The following is a 15361-nucleotide window of genomic DNA, read 5'->3' as shown; positions in this document are numbered from 1 at the left end:
ATTTTGAATATATCATGCCAGTCCCAGCAGCTTGCAAAGTTTCTGCATCAGTAAGGTCTTATGGGATTCTCTTGTATGTAAACCAGTTGCATTAATTTTATTTCTTTTCAGATTCTCTTTTCTTTTTACTTTTTTCCATTTTGACTATAATGTTTCTTGGTGTGACTTCTTCGAATTGATCTTGTTTGGGATTCTCTGTGCTTCCTGGACTTGGCTGTCTTTTCTCCCCCAGGTTAGGGAATGTTTCAGCTGTTATTTCTTCGAATAGGTTTTCTACACATTTCTTCTTCTGTTCTCCTTTTGGACCCCATAATGCAAATGTCAGTACTCTTGATGTTGTGGCAGCAGTCTCTTAAATTATACTTCTTAAAAAAATTATCATTCTTTCTTTTTTTTCTATTCTCCTTGGGTTATTACTGCTATTCTGTCTTCCAGTTCACTGATTTGTTCCTTTACACCTTGGAATGTGCTATTGATTCAATCTAGTGTATTTGAAAATTACAAGTGTTGTGTTCTTTATCTCTGTTGAGTTTTTCTGTATATTTTCTAGCTCTTTGTTAAATATCTCACTGTGTTGATCCTTTCTTTCCTGAGTTTGTTGAGCATCTTTATGATCATTTCTTTGAAGTCTTTACTGGGTAGATTGCTCATTTCCACTATGCTTTATTTCTTTCTGGAGTTTTTTCCTGTTCCTTCTTCTGAAATACATTCCTTACTTTTTTCTCTGTTTATTTCTATGTATTTGGTATCAACAACCTCATATATGCAAATTATACCACTCTAATGGCAGAAAGTGAAGAAGAGCTAAATATCCTCTTGATGAGGGTGAACGAGGAGAGAGAAAAAGCTGGCTTAAAACTCAACTTTCAAAAATCTAAGATCATGGCAACTGGTCCCATCACTTCATGGCAAATACATGGGAAAAAGTGGAAGCCCTGGCAGGTCTTATTTTCTTGGGCTCCAATATCACTGCAGATGGTGATTGCAGCCATGAAATTGAAAGATGCTTACTCCTTGAAATAAAAGCTATGACCAACCTAGATAGCATTTTAAAAAGCAGAGACATCATTTTGTTGACAAAGGGTCCATATAGTTAAAGCTATGGTTTTTCCAGTAGCCATATGTACAAATGTGAGAGCTGGACCATAAAAAAGGCTGAGTACTGAAGAATTGATGTTTTCAAATTCTAATGCAGGAGACTCTCAAGAGTCCCTGGGAAAGCAAGAAGATCAAACCAGTCAATCTTGAAGAAAATCAACCCTGACTATTCATTGGAAGGACTGATGGGTGAAGCCGAAACTCCAAAACATTGGCCACCTGATGCGAAGAGCTGACTCATTGGAAGAGACTCTGATGTTGGGAAAAATTGAGGGTGGAGAAGAAGGGGGTGATAGAGGATGAGATGGTTGGATGGCATCAGCAACTCAATGGACATGAGTTTGAGTAAACTCTGGGAGATAGTAAAGGACAGGAAAGCCTGGCATCAGACATGACTCAGCAACTGAAAAACAGCAATTTGATAGGAAGGTTATGTTTCCAATTCTTGGAGAAATGGTCTTATGTAGGAGATGTACTATGGTGTCCAGCAGCATACTCTCCTCTGGCCACCAGAGAGATATGCTCTTGGGTTGACCCCTATGTGAATTGTATGAAGCTTTCTGTCTACTCTTAGTTACATGGAAGTGAATTCATTTAGGTTTAGGTAAGATTTGTGAAAAGGGGGATTAAGAACATATTCATGAATTGTGAATTTAAAATACACAAGATTTTGATTCATAAGACATTCAGTTCAGTTCAGTTCAGTCGCTCAATCATGCCCAACTCTTTGCGACCCGATGCACTGTAGCATGCCAGGGCTCCCTGTCCATCACCAACTCCTGGAGTTCACTCAAACTCATGTTCATCGAGCCAGTGATGCCATCAAGCCATCTGATCCTCTGTCGTCCCCTTCTCCTCCTGCCCACAATCCCTCCCAGCATCAGAGTCTTTTCCAATGAGTCAACACTTCGCATGAGGTGGCCAAAGTATTGGAGTTTCAGCTTTAGCATCAGTCCTTCCAATGAATACCTAGGACTGACCTCCTTTAGGATGGGCTGGTTGGATTTCCTTGCATTCCAAGGGACTCTCAAGAGTCTTTTCCAACACCACAGTTCAAAAGCATCAATTCTTCAGCACTCAGCTTTCTTCATAGTCCAACTCTCACATCCATACATGACCACTGGAAAAACCATAGCCTTGACTAGATGGACCTTTGTTGGCAAAATAATGTCTCTGCTTTTGAATATGCTATCTAGGTTGGTCATAACTTTCTTTCCAAACGGTAAGAGTCTTTTATGTCATGGCTGCAATCACAATCTGAGGTGATTTTGGAGCCCCCCAAAATAAAGTCTGACACTGCTTCCACTGTTTCCCCATCTATTTCCCATGAAGTGATGGGACCAGATGCCACGATCTTAGTTTTCTGAATGTTGAGCTTTAAGCCAACTTTTTCACTCTCCTCTTTCACTTTCATCAACAGACTCTTTAGCTCCTCTTCACTTTCTGCCATAAGGGTGGTGTCATCTGCATATCTGAGGTTATTGATATTTCTCCCAGCAATCTTGATTCCAGCTTTTACATCTTCCAGCCCAGCATTTCTCATGATGTACTCTGCATATAAGTAAAATAAGCAGGGTCACAATATACAGCCTTGACGTACTCTTTGACTTATTTGAAACAAGTTTGTTGTTCCATGTCCAGTTCTAACTGTTGCTTCCTGACCTGCATATAGGTTTCTCAAGAGGCAGGTCAGGTGGTCGGTATCCCATCTCTTTCAGAATTTTCCACAGTTTATTGTGATCCACACAGTCAAAGGCTTTGGCATAGTCAATAAAGCAGAAATAGATGTTTTTCTGGAACTCTCTTCCTTTTTCCATGATCCAGCGGATGTTGGCAATTTCATCTCTGATCCCTCTGCTTTTCTAAAAGCAGCATGAACATCTGGAAGTTCACGGTTCATGTATTGCTGAAGCCTGGCTTGGAGAATTGTGAGCATTACTTTACTAGCGTGTGAGATGAATGCAATTGTGCAGTAGTCTGAGCATTCTTTGGCATTGCCTTTCTTTGGGATTGGAATGAAAACTGACCTTTTCCAGTCCTGTGGCCACTGCTGAGTTTTCCAAATTTGCTGGCATATTGAGCACAGCACTTTCGCAGCATCATCTTTCAGGATTTGAAAAAGCTCAACTGGAATTGCATCACCTCCACTAGCTTTGTTCATAGTGATGCTTTTTAAGGCCCACTTGACTTCACATTCCAGGATGTCTGGCTCTAGGTCAGTGATCACACCATCGTGATTATCATGGTCGTGAAGCTCTTTTTTGTACAGTTCTCTTGTGTATTCTTGCCACCTCTTCCTAATATCTTCTGCTTCTGTTAGGTCCATACAATTTCTGTCCTTTATCGAGCCCATCTTTGCATGAAATGTTCCCTTGGTATCTCTGATTTTCTTGAAGAGATCTCTAGTCTTTCCCGTTCTGTTGTTTTCCTCTATATCTTTGCATTGATCACTGAGGAAGGCTTTCTTATCTCTTCTTGCTATTCTTTGGAACTCTGCCTTTAGATGCTTATATCTTTCCTTTTCTCCTTTGCTTTTCGCTTCTCTTCTTTTCACAGCTATTTGTAAGGCCTCCTCAGACAGCCATTTTGCTTTTTTGCATTTCTTTTCCATGGGGATGAACTTGATCCCTGTCTCCTGTACAATGTCACGAACCTCCGTTCATAGTTCATCAGGCACTCTATCTATCAGATCTAGTCCCTTAAATCTATTTCTCACTTCCACTGTATAATAATAAGGGGTTTGATTTAGGCCATACCTGAATGATCTACTGGTTTTCCCTACTTTCTTCAATTTAAGTCTGAATTTGGCCATAAGGAATTCATGATCTGAGCCACAGTCAGCTCCTGGTTTTGATTTTGTTGACTACATAGAGCTTCTCCATCTTTGGCTGCAAAGAATATACTCAATCTGATTTTGGTGTTGACATCTGGTGATGTCCATGTATACAGTCATCTTTTATGTTGTTGGAAGAGGGTGTTTGCTATGACCAGTGCATTCTCTTGGCAAAACTCTGTTAGCCTTTGCCCTGCTTCATTCTGTATTCCAAGGCCAAATTTACCTGTTACTCCAGGTGTTTCTTCACTTCCTACTTTTGCATTCCAGTCCCCTATAATGGAAAGGACATCTTTTGGGGGTGTTAGTTCTAAAAGGTCTTGTAGATCTTCATAGAACAATTCAACTTCAGATTCTTCAGTGTTACTAGTCAGGCCATAGACTTGGATTGCTGTGATATTGAATGGTTTGCCTTGGAAATGAACAGAGATCATTCTGTCATTTTTGAGATTGCGTCCAAGTACTGCATTTCAGACTCTTTTGTTGACCATGATGGCTACACCATTTCTTCTAAGGGATTCTTGCCCACAGTAGTGAATATAATGATCTACTGAGTTAAATTCACCTATTCCAGTCCATTTTAGTTCACTGATTCCTAGAATGTTGACATTCACTCTTGCCATCTCCTGTTTGACCACTTCCAATTTGCTTTGATTCATGAACCTAAAATCCAAGTTCCTATGCAATATTGCTCTTTACAGCATCAGACCTTGCTTCTATCACCAGTCACATCCACAACTGGGTATTGTTTTTCCTTTGGCTCCATCCCTTCATTCTGTTCTATAGAGATTCCTATTAATCATAGGTAATTTATTATCTATCTATTATAGTGTAATATTCACCAGAACTTAGAACACATCTATAAGTTTCTTGTGGGATAGATTGCAAACAATATGTGAAATGACTCATATAACAAGTTCATTTTTCAATGGAAAATTCTTTATTCCTTGGAATGGAGGAAAAATAAATGACATAAATTCTTCATTTACAAATGAAACTACTACCCAAGTCATTAATCAATAACAGCTGAGTAAGAATGTAGAATATCTGTTGCTTCATGTCCACAATTGCATGTATGAACTCTGCCCTCAATATTTCTCCACACAACACTGAACAGGTTATCCACCAGCTTTATACAGAACACAAGAAACTAATACAATAGCTGTAAGGATTCCCAGGTGGCACTACTGGTAAAGCACCCACCTGTCAATGCAGGAGAGTAAGAGATGCAATTTCGATCCCTGAGTTAAGAAGAACCCTTGAGAAGGGCAAGACAACCTACTTCAGTATTCTTGCCTGGAGAATCCAAGGGACAGATGATCCTGGTGGGCTACAGTCCATTGGGTCATGAAGAGTCAGACATGCCTGAAGCGACTTAGCATGCACACACGCATGGAGCAAAAAGAAAAGGAGGAAGAGGAGAAAGAAAATGAAGGAGAGAAATAAGGAGGAGTAGTGGCTTTCACTCAGAATCTACTGGGCACCCTGATGGATTCTCTCAATCAACATGCAAAATTATTTCATGAACTAAATATCACTGGGGAAACTGAGGATAAAAAGGAAAAGGCATATAAAAACATTGTGTCTTACTCTAGAGATTGTGCAAAAAGCCCAGGAAATAAACTTTCCATTATACATCAGTCCACAGGAAAGCAAGAGAGTCAAACATACCTGTTTAACATCAAAGGCAGTCTCAAAAGGTAAGTACAATTTTACCATTAGGCTCATAAAAAGGCAGAAATTATTTTTAATGGTCTCTTAAATGGTCTTTTAATGGTCTTTTAAATGGTCTTCTTAAAGACCATTCTAAAGATCTGCTAGATCATTTTAAAGAAAACATATCTGATGTTTAAGACAAATATGATTTTATTTGTATGTTCAAACATTTATTACCTGAAATCCCTTATGATTATACAGTTAGGGTGAGAAATAGATTTAAGGGACTAGATTTGATAGAGTGCCTGATAAACTATGGACTGAGGCTCATGACATTGCACAGGAGACAGTAATCAATATGATCCCCATGGAAAAGAAATGCAAAAAAAGCAAAATGGCTGTCTGGGGAGGCCTTACAAATAGCTGTGATAAGAAGAGAAGTGAAAAGCAAAGGAGAAAAGAAAAGCTATAGGCATCTTAAAACAGAGTTCCAAAGAATATCAAGGAGAGATAAGATCGCCTTCTTCAACAATCAGTGCAAAGAAATAGAGGAAAACAACAGAATGGGAAAGACTAGAGATCTCTTCAAGAAAATTATAAATACCAAGGGAACAAATCATGCAAAGATGGGCTCAGTAAAGGACAGAAATAGTATGGATCTAACAGAAGCAGAAGATATTAAGAAGAGATGGCAAGAATACACAGAAGAACTGTACAAAAAAGATATTCATGACCCAGATAATCATGATGGTGTGATCACTCACCTAGAGCCAGACATCGTGGAATGTGAAGTCAAGTGGGCCTTAGAAAGCATCACTACGAACAAAGCTAGTGGAGGTGATAGAATTCCAGTTGAGCTCATCAGATCCTGAAAGATGATGTTGTAAAAGTGCTGCACTCAATATGCCAGCAAATTTTGAAAACTCAGCAGTGGCCACAGGACTGGAAAAGGTCAATTTTCATTCCAATCCCAAAGAAAGGCAATGCCAAAGAATGCTCAAACTACCGCACAATTGCACTCATCTCACACGCTAGTAAAGTAATGCTCAAAATTCTCCAAGCCAGGCTTCAGCAGCACATGAATCATGAATTTCTGATGCTCAAGCTGGATTTAGAAAAGGCAGAGGAACCAGAGATCAAATTGCCAACATCCGCTGGATCATGGAAAAAGGAAGAGAGTTCCAGAAAACCATCTATTTCTGCTGTATTGACTATGCAAAGCCTTTGACTGTGTGGATCACAATAAACTGTGGAAAATTCTGAAAGAGATGGGAATACCAGACCACCTGACCTGCCTCTTGAGAAATCTATATGCAGGTCAGGAAGCAACAGTTACAACTGGACTTGGAACAACAGACTGGTTCCAAATAAGAAAAGGAGTATGTCAAGGCTGTATATTGTCACCCTTCCCGTTTAACTTCTATGCAGAGTACATCATGAGAAACGCTGGGCTAGAAGACACACAAGCTGGAATCAAGATTGCCGGGAGAAATACCAATAACCTCAGATATGCAGATGACATCACCCTTATGGCAGAAAGTGAAGAGGAGCTAAAGAGCCTGTTGATGAAAGTGAAAGAGGAGAGTGAAAAAGTTGGCTTAAAGCTCAGCATTCAGAAAACTAAGATCATGGTATCTGGTCCCATCACTTCATGGGAAATAGATGTGGAAACAGTGGAAGCAGTGTCAGACTTTATTTTGGGGGGCTCCAAAATCACCTCAGATTGTGATTACAGCCATGAAATTAAAAGACGCTTACTCCTTGGAAGGAAAATTGTGACCAACCTAGATAGCATATTGAAAAGCAGAGATATTACTTTGCCAACATGAATACATTTTCTCCCCTCTTATAACTGAATTTTGAGTTGAGCATATGGGCATAAAACTAAACAATAGCATTTCAACCTTCTCTTTTACAGATGAATGTGACTTTAAGATTAAATAGTAGCCAAATGGATGTGAGCAAAGTGTAATGTTTCATTCTATGTTATGTTCTTCAAGGCACTGAACATGCCCTATATATTTTTCCCAATATTGATGAGTAGTCTTTTGATCATATATTTATTCCTTGATTTCTCCTCTGGAACAACAGACATATCGTCTTACTTGTCCTACTGTTTAAATAGAAGAAAATATTTCGCATGTGTTTTTTTTTTAATAATTGTACACCTTATATATATTTTTAACTTTAGGAAAATTATTTCAAAATAGAATAAACACCCATTTGGAAAGAATGTAAAGAGTAGGGACTATGTATTTCTTCCTAATATTTACCACATTCCTATCCTAATATCTTCTCTTAATCAGATCTGCTTACTCTTAAGCCTTTGGTTAACATCACCTATCATCATATTCCTCAAGTGAGACAATGAGTTCTCCTTAAAACAGAACAAATTATATCTTTCCAGCCTTATTTTCCCATTGTCACTTCTTCTGAATATTTTTCTGGGATTATGGTAAACATCTTAGAATTTAGTCAAAATCAGGGTACTAAATAAATTACCAAGGATACTCTAAACCTGGAATTTAAAATTTATTAATACTTCCTAATATTTTCCAACACCATGTTTAGATATGTTATCTAATGCAAGTCATCTAAGATTAAGTAAGATCATTACTATGCCGACAAAGGTCTGTATAGTCAAAGCTATTGTTTTTCCAGTAGTCGTGTATGGATGTGAGACCTGGACAATAAAAAAGTCTGAACACCAAAGAATGGATGCCTTTGAACTGTGGTGCTAGAGAAGATTCTTAAGAGTCCCTTGGACTTCAAGGAGATCAAGCCAGTCAATCCTGAAGGAAATCAAACCTGAATATTCATTGGATGAAACGATACTGAAGTTTAGGTTCCAATATTTTGGCCACCTAATGCAAAGAGCTGACTCATTGGAAATGACCTTGATGATGGGCAAGATGGAAGGCAGGAGGAGAAGGGGACAACAGAGGATGAGATGGTTTGACAGCATCACCAACATAATGGACATGAGTTTGAGCCAACTCAGGGGAATAGTGAAGGACAGGAAAGCCTGGAATGCTGCAGTCCATGGTGTTGTGAAGAGTTGGACATGACTGAGTGGTTGACTGAACAACAGCAATGATCAAATGACAGTATGGATATTCTAGTAATGAAAGACCATAACTTAAAGATAAGTCAAATTTGGATGTTTAAAAACTCTCACAGGGTATAGGTTCTTACACTATATAGGTACAGAGTTCTTAGATTGTAGTCCTAACGTGTTATTTTGTGAAATAAATTTCTCTAGTGTTAAAGTGTTAGTCACTCAGTCATGTCTGAGTCTTTGAACCCCATAGACTGTAGCCCACCAGGCTCCTCTGCCCATAGGACTCTCCAGGCAAGAATACTGGAATAGGTTGTCATGCCCTCTTCCAGGAGATCTTCTAGATCCAGGGATTGAATCCTGGTCTGCTGCATTGCAGGCAGATTCTTTCCCATCTGCATTTCTAGGGAAGTTCAAATTTCTCTAATCCTAAATGCATTAAACATATAAAGATGATTACAAATTCTTCCTCCCTAGTTTATAATTTTTTCAGCATCAGTTATTGGAAGATGTGGTTGATATACAAAAATGTACATATTTAATGTATGCAATTTGATGAGTTTGTACTTATGCTACATCAGTGAAACCATCACCATAGTCAAGGTAGAGGATAACCCATCAAAAATTTATTTTCAAGTAAGGATAGTTAATGTGTGCGTAGAATTTGGATTTTTTTTTTTTCAAAACCTAAAGCTCAACATTCATAAAACTAAGATCATGCCATCCGGTCCCAACACTTCATGGTAAATAGATGGGGAAACAGTGGAAACAGTGGCTGACTTTATTTTTTGGGGCTCCAAAATCACTGCAGATGGAGACTGCAGCCATGAAATTAAAAGACGCTTACTCCTTGGAAGGAAAGTTATGACCAACCTAGACAGCATATTGGAGAAGGCAATGGCACCCCACTCCAGTACTCTTGCCAGGAAAATCCCATGGATGGAGGAGCCTGGTGGGCTGCAGTCCATGGCGTCGCTAAGGGTCAGACACTACTGAGCGACTTCACTTCCACTTCTCACTTTCATGCATTGGAGAAGGAAATGGCAACCCACTTCAGTGTTCTTGCCTGGAGAATCCCAGGGACGGGGGAGCCTGGTGGGCTACTGTCTATGGGGTTGCATAGAGTCGGACACGACTGAAGTGACTCAGCAGCAGCAGCAGCAGACAGCATATTAAAAAGCAGAGACATTACTTTGCCAACAAAGGCCCGTCTAGGCAAGGCTATGGTTTTTCCAGTAGTCTTGTATGGATGTGACAGTTGGACTGTAAAGAAAGCTGAGCGCAAAAGAATTGGTGCTTTTGAACTGTGGTGTTGGAGAAGATTCTTGAGAGTCCCTTGGACTGCAAGGAGATCCAACCAGTCCATCCTAAAGGAGCTCAGAACTGGGTGTTCATTGGAAAGACTAATGTTGAAGCTGAAACTCCAATACTTTGGCCACCTGATGGGAAGAGCTGACTCATTTGAAAGGACCCTGATACTGGTAAAGATTGAAGGCAGGAGAAGGGGACGCTAGAGGATGAGATGGTTGGATGGCATCACCGACTCAATGGACATGAGTTTGGGTAAACTCCGGCAGTTGGTGATGGACAGTGAGGCCTAGCGTGCTGCAGTCCATGGGGTCGCAGAGTCAGACAGGACTGAGTGACTAAACTGAACTGAAAGTCTGATGCAATATCTTCTATATTGAATTCCTTCAAGAGTTTAAAAAATATGAGTCTAACTTGCCTACTTTTAAAGATTCTGAAGTAATAATAAACCAAGGAATTTGTTATACCACTCTATTTATTCTTCATTCAAGCTAAAGGAAATTTACTAAAAACCCTCAATCTTTTTAACAGTTATGCCAGAAAATATTAATTTTCAGAAATATTTGTTGTTCTTGAAATCTCTATATATTTAAACCCTGTAAGCTGTTTTCACTATTGCAGACATTGTGTATTCAACCTCCCAATTCACTCATTTTATTAATATCTATCTTTTGTTACTTATGGCATGTTCAAGAATATACCTCATTATTTTTCTTAGCTATAAAGAACACTTTATAATTTTTTATTTTAGGTTTGATATATTGGTGATGAATTCACTTTGATTTTTTTCTGGAAATTTCTGTGTCATTGTTTAAAAGTTTGATATATAACACATTACAATGAGGGCACATCACCAGGTCTTCCTGTTTCCCACAGCACTGATAAGAGTCTCTTGTATACAGTTTTTTTTTTTTAATGTATACATATGTTACTAGTGATAATATACCTAAGATTTTAATTGCTGTGTATTTTACAAAGTGCAGGTACCAATTACACTCCTGTGGAGAGTTTATAAGAATTCTAGATTTGTGCCATCTCATTTGGACTCTTTGTGGGTGCCTACATGTGTGTTTGCAGTCATATGTTATTTTCATATACTTACTTCCCAAATATATATTTATTTGGCCAGACCATGCATGAGGCATGCAGGATCTTAGTTTCCTGACCAGGTATTGAACCCTGGGCCCTCAGCAATGAAATCACAGAATCTTAACCACTGAATCACCAGGGAAGTCCCAAAATATTTATTTATGTGAGGTACATGTTGAAGATATTTTGCTCATTTTCTTTGCTTTTAAATCAGTTTTATTTGGATATAAATTATATACAATGAAATGCATCCATTTTAACTGTAATATTGAGAAATTTTGAAAAATATAGCCATCCAAGTAATTACCACACCACAAGATATATAATGTCTCCCAAATCCCCAAAGCATTTCCTCATTTGCTTCCAGACAATATATTGCTCACTTTGATTTCATTTAATCATTGACCTGCTTTTTGTCACTACAGGTTTGTTTTTCCCTTTCTAGAGTGTTAAATTTAGGAAACACACCATGTAATGTTTTGTGTCTGATATCTTTCACTCAGCATAATCTTTTTGAAATTTTCTATTTTATTTGTTTAAGCAGTTTATACCTTTGCACAGTTGAGTGGTTTTTTGATTGTATGAATAAACTGTTTCTCTGTTTTTTTTTTTATTTTTTATTATTTTTTTAAATTTTATTTTATTTTTAAACTTTACATAACTGTATTAGTTTTGCCAAATATCAAAATGAATCCGCCACAGGTATACATGTGTTCCCCATCCTGAACCCTCCTCCCTCCTCCCTCCCCATTCCATCCCTCTGGGTCATCCCAGTGCACCAGCCCCAAGCATCCAGTATCATGCATCGAACCTGGACTGGCAACTCATTTCATACATGATATTTTACATGATTCAATGCCATTCTCCCAAATCTTCCCACCCTCTCCCTCTCCCACAGAGTCCATAAGACTGTTCTATACATCGGTGTCTCTTTTGCTGTCTCGTACACAGGGTTATTGTTACCATTTTTCTAAATTCCATATATATGCGTTAGTATACTGTATTGGTGTTTTTCTTTCTGGCTTACTTCACTCTGTTTTTAAAACAAGTATTTGACATGCTTTCAATTTTGAGTTCTATGAGTCAAGTGACTACAAAAAATCATGTATATTATTTTGGGGGATGTCGATTCCCATTTTTCTTAGGTAAATAATAGAGGAATAGCTGAGACATAGGGTAACTATGTTTAACTTTTTAAGAACCTACCAGAATGTTTTCCCAAGCAGTTGTATCACTTCACATATGCCCACCAGCACTGAATGATAGTTCCAGTTGCTCTCTGTCCTTGTGACTTACATTGTCAGCCTATATCCTAATTGTGGCCATTAGAGTGAATGTTTCACTCATTTCAATTTGAATATTCTAATGATAATGATTTTGAGCTTCTTTCCAAGTTCCTATTTACTATTCATGTAATTCCTTTATGAAGTGTCTACTAAGTTTTCTTGTCATTTTTATCTGGTAATTATCATTTACCTGATAATTAATTTATCTGGTAATTATAGCGCTGGCTTAAACTCATCATTCAAAAAACTAAGAGCATGGCATCCAGTCCCATAACTTCATGCAAATAGATGGGGATACAATGGAAATGGTGACAGATTTATTTTATTGGGCTCCAAAATAACTATGGATGGTGATTGTAACCATGAAATTAAAAGACGCTTACTTCTTGGAAGAAAAGCCATGACAAATCTAGACAGTGTGCTAAAAAGCAGAGATATCACTTTGCTGACGAATGTCTGGATAGTCAAAGCTATGTTTTTTCTAGTAGTTATGTGACATAAGAGTTGGATCATAAAGAAAGCTGAAGAGCTGTGGTGGTGGAGGAGAATCTTGAGAGTCCCTTTGACTGCAGGGAGGTCAAACCAGTCGGTCCTAAAGGAAATAAACCCTGAAAATTCATTAGAAGTACTGATGCTGAAGCTGAAGTTCCAATACTTTGGCCACCTGATGCAAAGAGTTGAGTCATTTGAAAAGGCCCTGATGCTGGGAAGGATTGAAGGCAGGAGGAGAAGGGAGCTATGGAGGATGAGGTGGTTGGATGATATCATTGACTCAATGGACATGGGTTTGAGTCAACTCCAGGAGAAGGTGAAGGACAGGGAAGCCTGGCATGCTACAGGCCATGGGGTCACAGAGTTGGACACAACTGAGTGACTGAATAAAAACAACAACTATCATTGAGCTTTGATATCAAATTGTTAAGGATGTTTGCATGTGTCATCATAAGGACTGTTGATCTACAATTTTATTCTTGTAATATCTTGGCCTGGTATTTGTATCAAGTTTACATGGATTTCATAAAGCATCGAAAAGTGTTATTTTTTGTGTGTTCTGTAACAATTTGCATTTATGTTATTTATCTTTTTGATAGTATTCATCCATATGATTTTGAGTCAACATGATTTTGGAGTTTTCTTTGTGAAAAGATATTTAGATATTAATTTAATTTCTGAAACAGAAAGAAAGGTAGTAAAAGAAAGATTCTCTATTTATTTTTGAGTTAGGCTTGTAATATTTATCTTTCAAGTAACTCTTCTATTTCATTTAAAATGTTAACAATATTGGTTTAACATTGCAGATGAAAATCTCTTATTAATATGTTGACATCTGGAAGCTCAACAGACTGACCAAAACTAGACATACTTTGATGATGATTTACCATGTATAAAAGTATGGAGTCACTGTGCATTTGAAGGTAATAAATAGCATATATCAATTATAATTCTGAAAAAGGAATGTCTTCTCTATGTCAATAATATAAAATATCTGGGAATATAATTTAAACGAAGTAAAAGGAATGACTTAATAATGGTAGGTTTGGTTAAAGAATTACAAGTGAAATATTTTGTTCTTCATAGAGCAATGTTCAATAATTAGTTCTTCAGTAAATGAATGGAATGGAAAATTAATGATTAAATGGCAACCTGATTGGTTTACAACCTGATGTCAACCTGATTGGTTTACAAGCTAAACAATTATGAAGTTCTTTCTTAAATTTATGACAATGAGATAGATGTGCATCTTTTGAGTTGGCTTATGGACAGGTACATTTACTTTCTTAATAGAAAAGCATTTTTTTTTTTTTTTTTAGTGAGTCATCAAAGGCTTGTTTAACTTGCTTATTCCTCAGAGTATATATAAAAGGATTCAACATTGGTGATATGGAAGAAATAAGCAGTGATACACCTTTGTTAATGCTTACCTCTTCTTTTGCAGATGGTTTGATATAGATGAAGATGCAACTACCATAAGAGATGGAAAGTACAATCATGTGGGAAGAACATGTAGAAAAAGCTTTTTTTCTTTGTTGAAGAGAAGGGAATTTTAGAATTGTCCTTATGATGTATATGTAGGAGAGAACTACACAAAGAAGAGTGATGATGAAGATCAGTACGGAACAGGCTATAACCATCTGCTCAATTAACCATGTGTCTGAGCATGAGATCTTCAGGAGAGGTGATACATCACAGAAAAAATGATCAATGATGTTTGAATCACAGAATTCCAGATGAAAATCTAAGCTGAATGGTGGGAGGATAGTCATAAGTGCTGCCATCCAGCAGCAGATGACCATTGTTTTGCACAGTTTGTTACTCATGATCGTCATATAATGCAAGGGTTTGCAGATGGCCATGTAACAATCATATGACATGGCTGCCAAGAGAAAAAATTCAGTTACAGCGAAGAGATCAGTTAAAAATAGTTGTATGAAACATGCCTTATAGGTAATCACTCTGTCCCCAGTTGATATATTGTAGAGGAATCTTGGAATACAGGTGGTTGTAAACAAGATTTCTAAGAAAGAGAAATTTTGGAGAAAAAAATACATGGGCGTTTTAAGGTGGGGATCCACCAAAGTCAGGATAATGATGGTCATATTTCCAGTTACAGTCAAAATGTAGGTGATAAATAGAAAAATAAAGAGTAAAATCTGCAACTGAGGATCATCTGTCAGTCCCAGAAGGATGAACAGTGTTACCGTGGTGTGATTTCTCATTATTGACTCCTGGATTTTGCCAAACCTACCTGTAAATGTCAGAGAGATTTGAACTGGAGAATTCAATGATGAAAACAGCCAATGATGAGAACTCTCTTGGTTATTTGACTCATCCAGGATCCATGGGCTTTACTTGTTGATCTAAGGAATACATTTCTTGTTTTATGTGAGCTGTTTCCCCAACTGTTTGTTAGGGAAATGATCTTGACCTAATGAGCAAGTGAAACTTTGAAATATGTTTAAATTGCTGATTTACAGCCTAACTTTTCCTTTAGTAAACTCCTAAATTAATTTATAATTAATTAAGCATTTAACT

General features: G+C 37.7%; 1 protein-coding gene across 1 annotated transcript; it reads right to left on the bottom strand.

The window, feature by feature from the left end:
* Positions 1-14106: 14106 nt before the first annotated feature.
* Positions 14107-15045, bottom strand: LOC112584341 (olfactory receptor 6C68-like). Its single transcript, XM_025282445.3, has one exon. The coding sequence runs from the start codon at positions 15043-15045 to the stop codon at positions 14107-14109; it is 939 nt and encodes a 312-aa protein (XP_025138230.3).
* Between the last annotated feature and the right edge of the window lie 316 nt (positions 15046-15361).

The sequence above is a fragment of the Bubalus bubalis genome, chromosome 4 (assembly GCF_019923935.1).
Source record: "Bubalus bubalis isolate 160015118507 breed Murrah chromosome 4, NDDB_SH_1, whole genome shotgun sequence".
NCBI classification, from domain to species: Eukaryota; Metazoa; Chordata; class Mammalia; order Artiodactyla; family Bovidae; genus Bubalus; species Bubalus bubalis.
Note: the sequence above shows the minus strand (reverse complement) of the source record. Positions and strands in the feature narration are given on the sequence as shown.

Coding starts and splice junctions, on each gene's coding strand:
- LOC112584341 (XM_025282445.3), bottom strand. CDS start 15,045: ATGAGAAATCACACCACGGTAACACTGTTCATCCTTCTGGGACTGACA.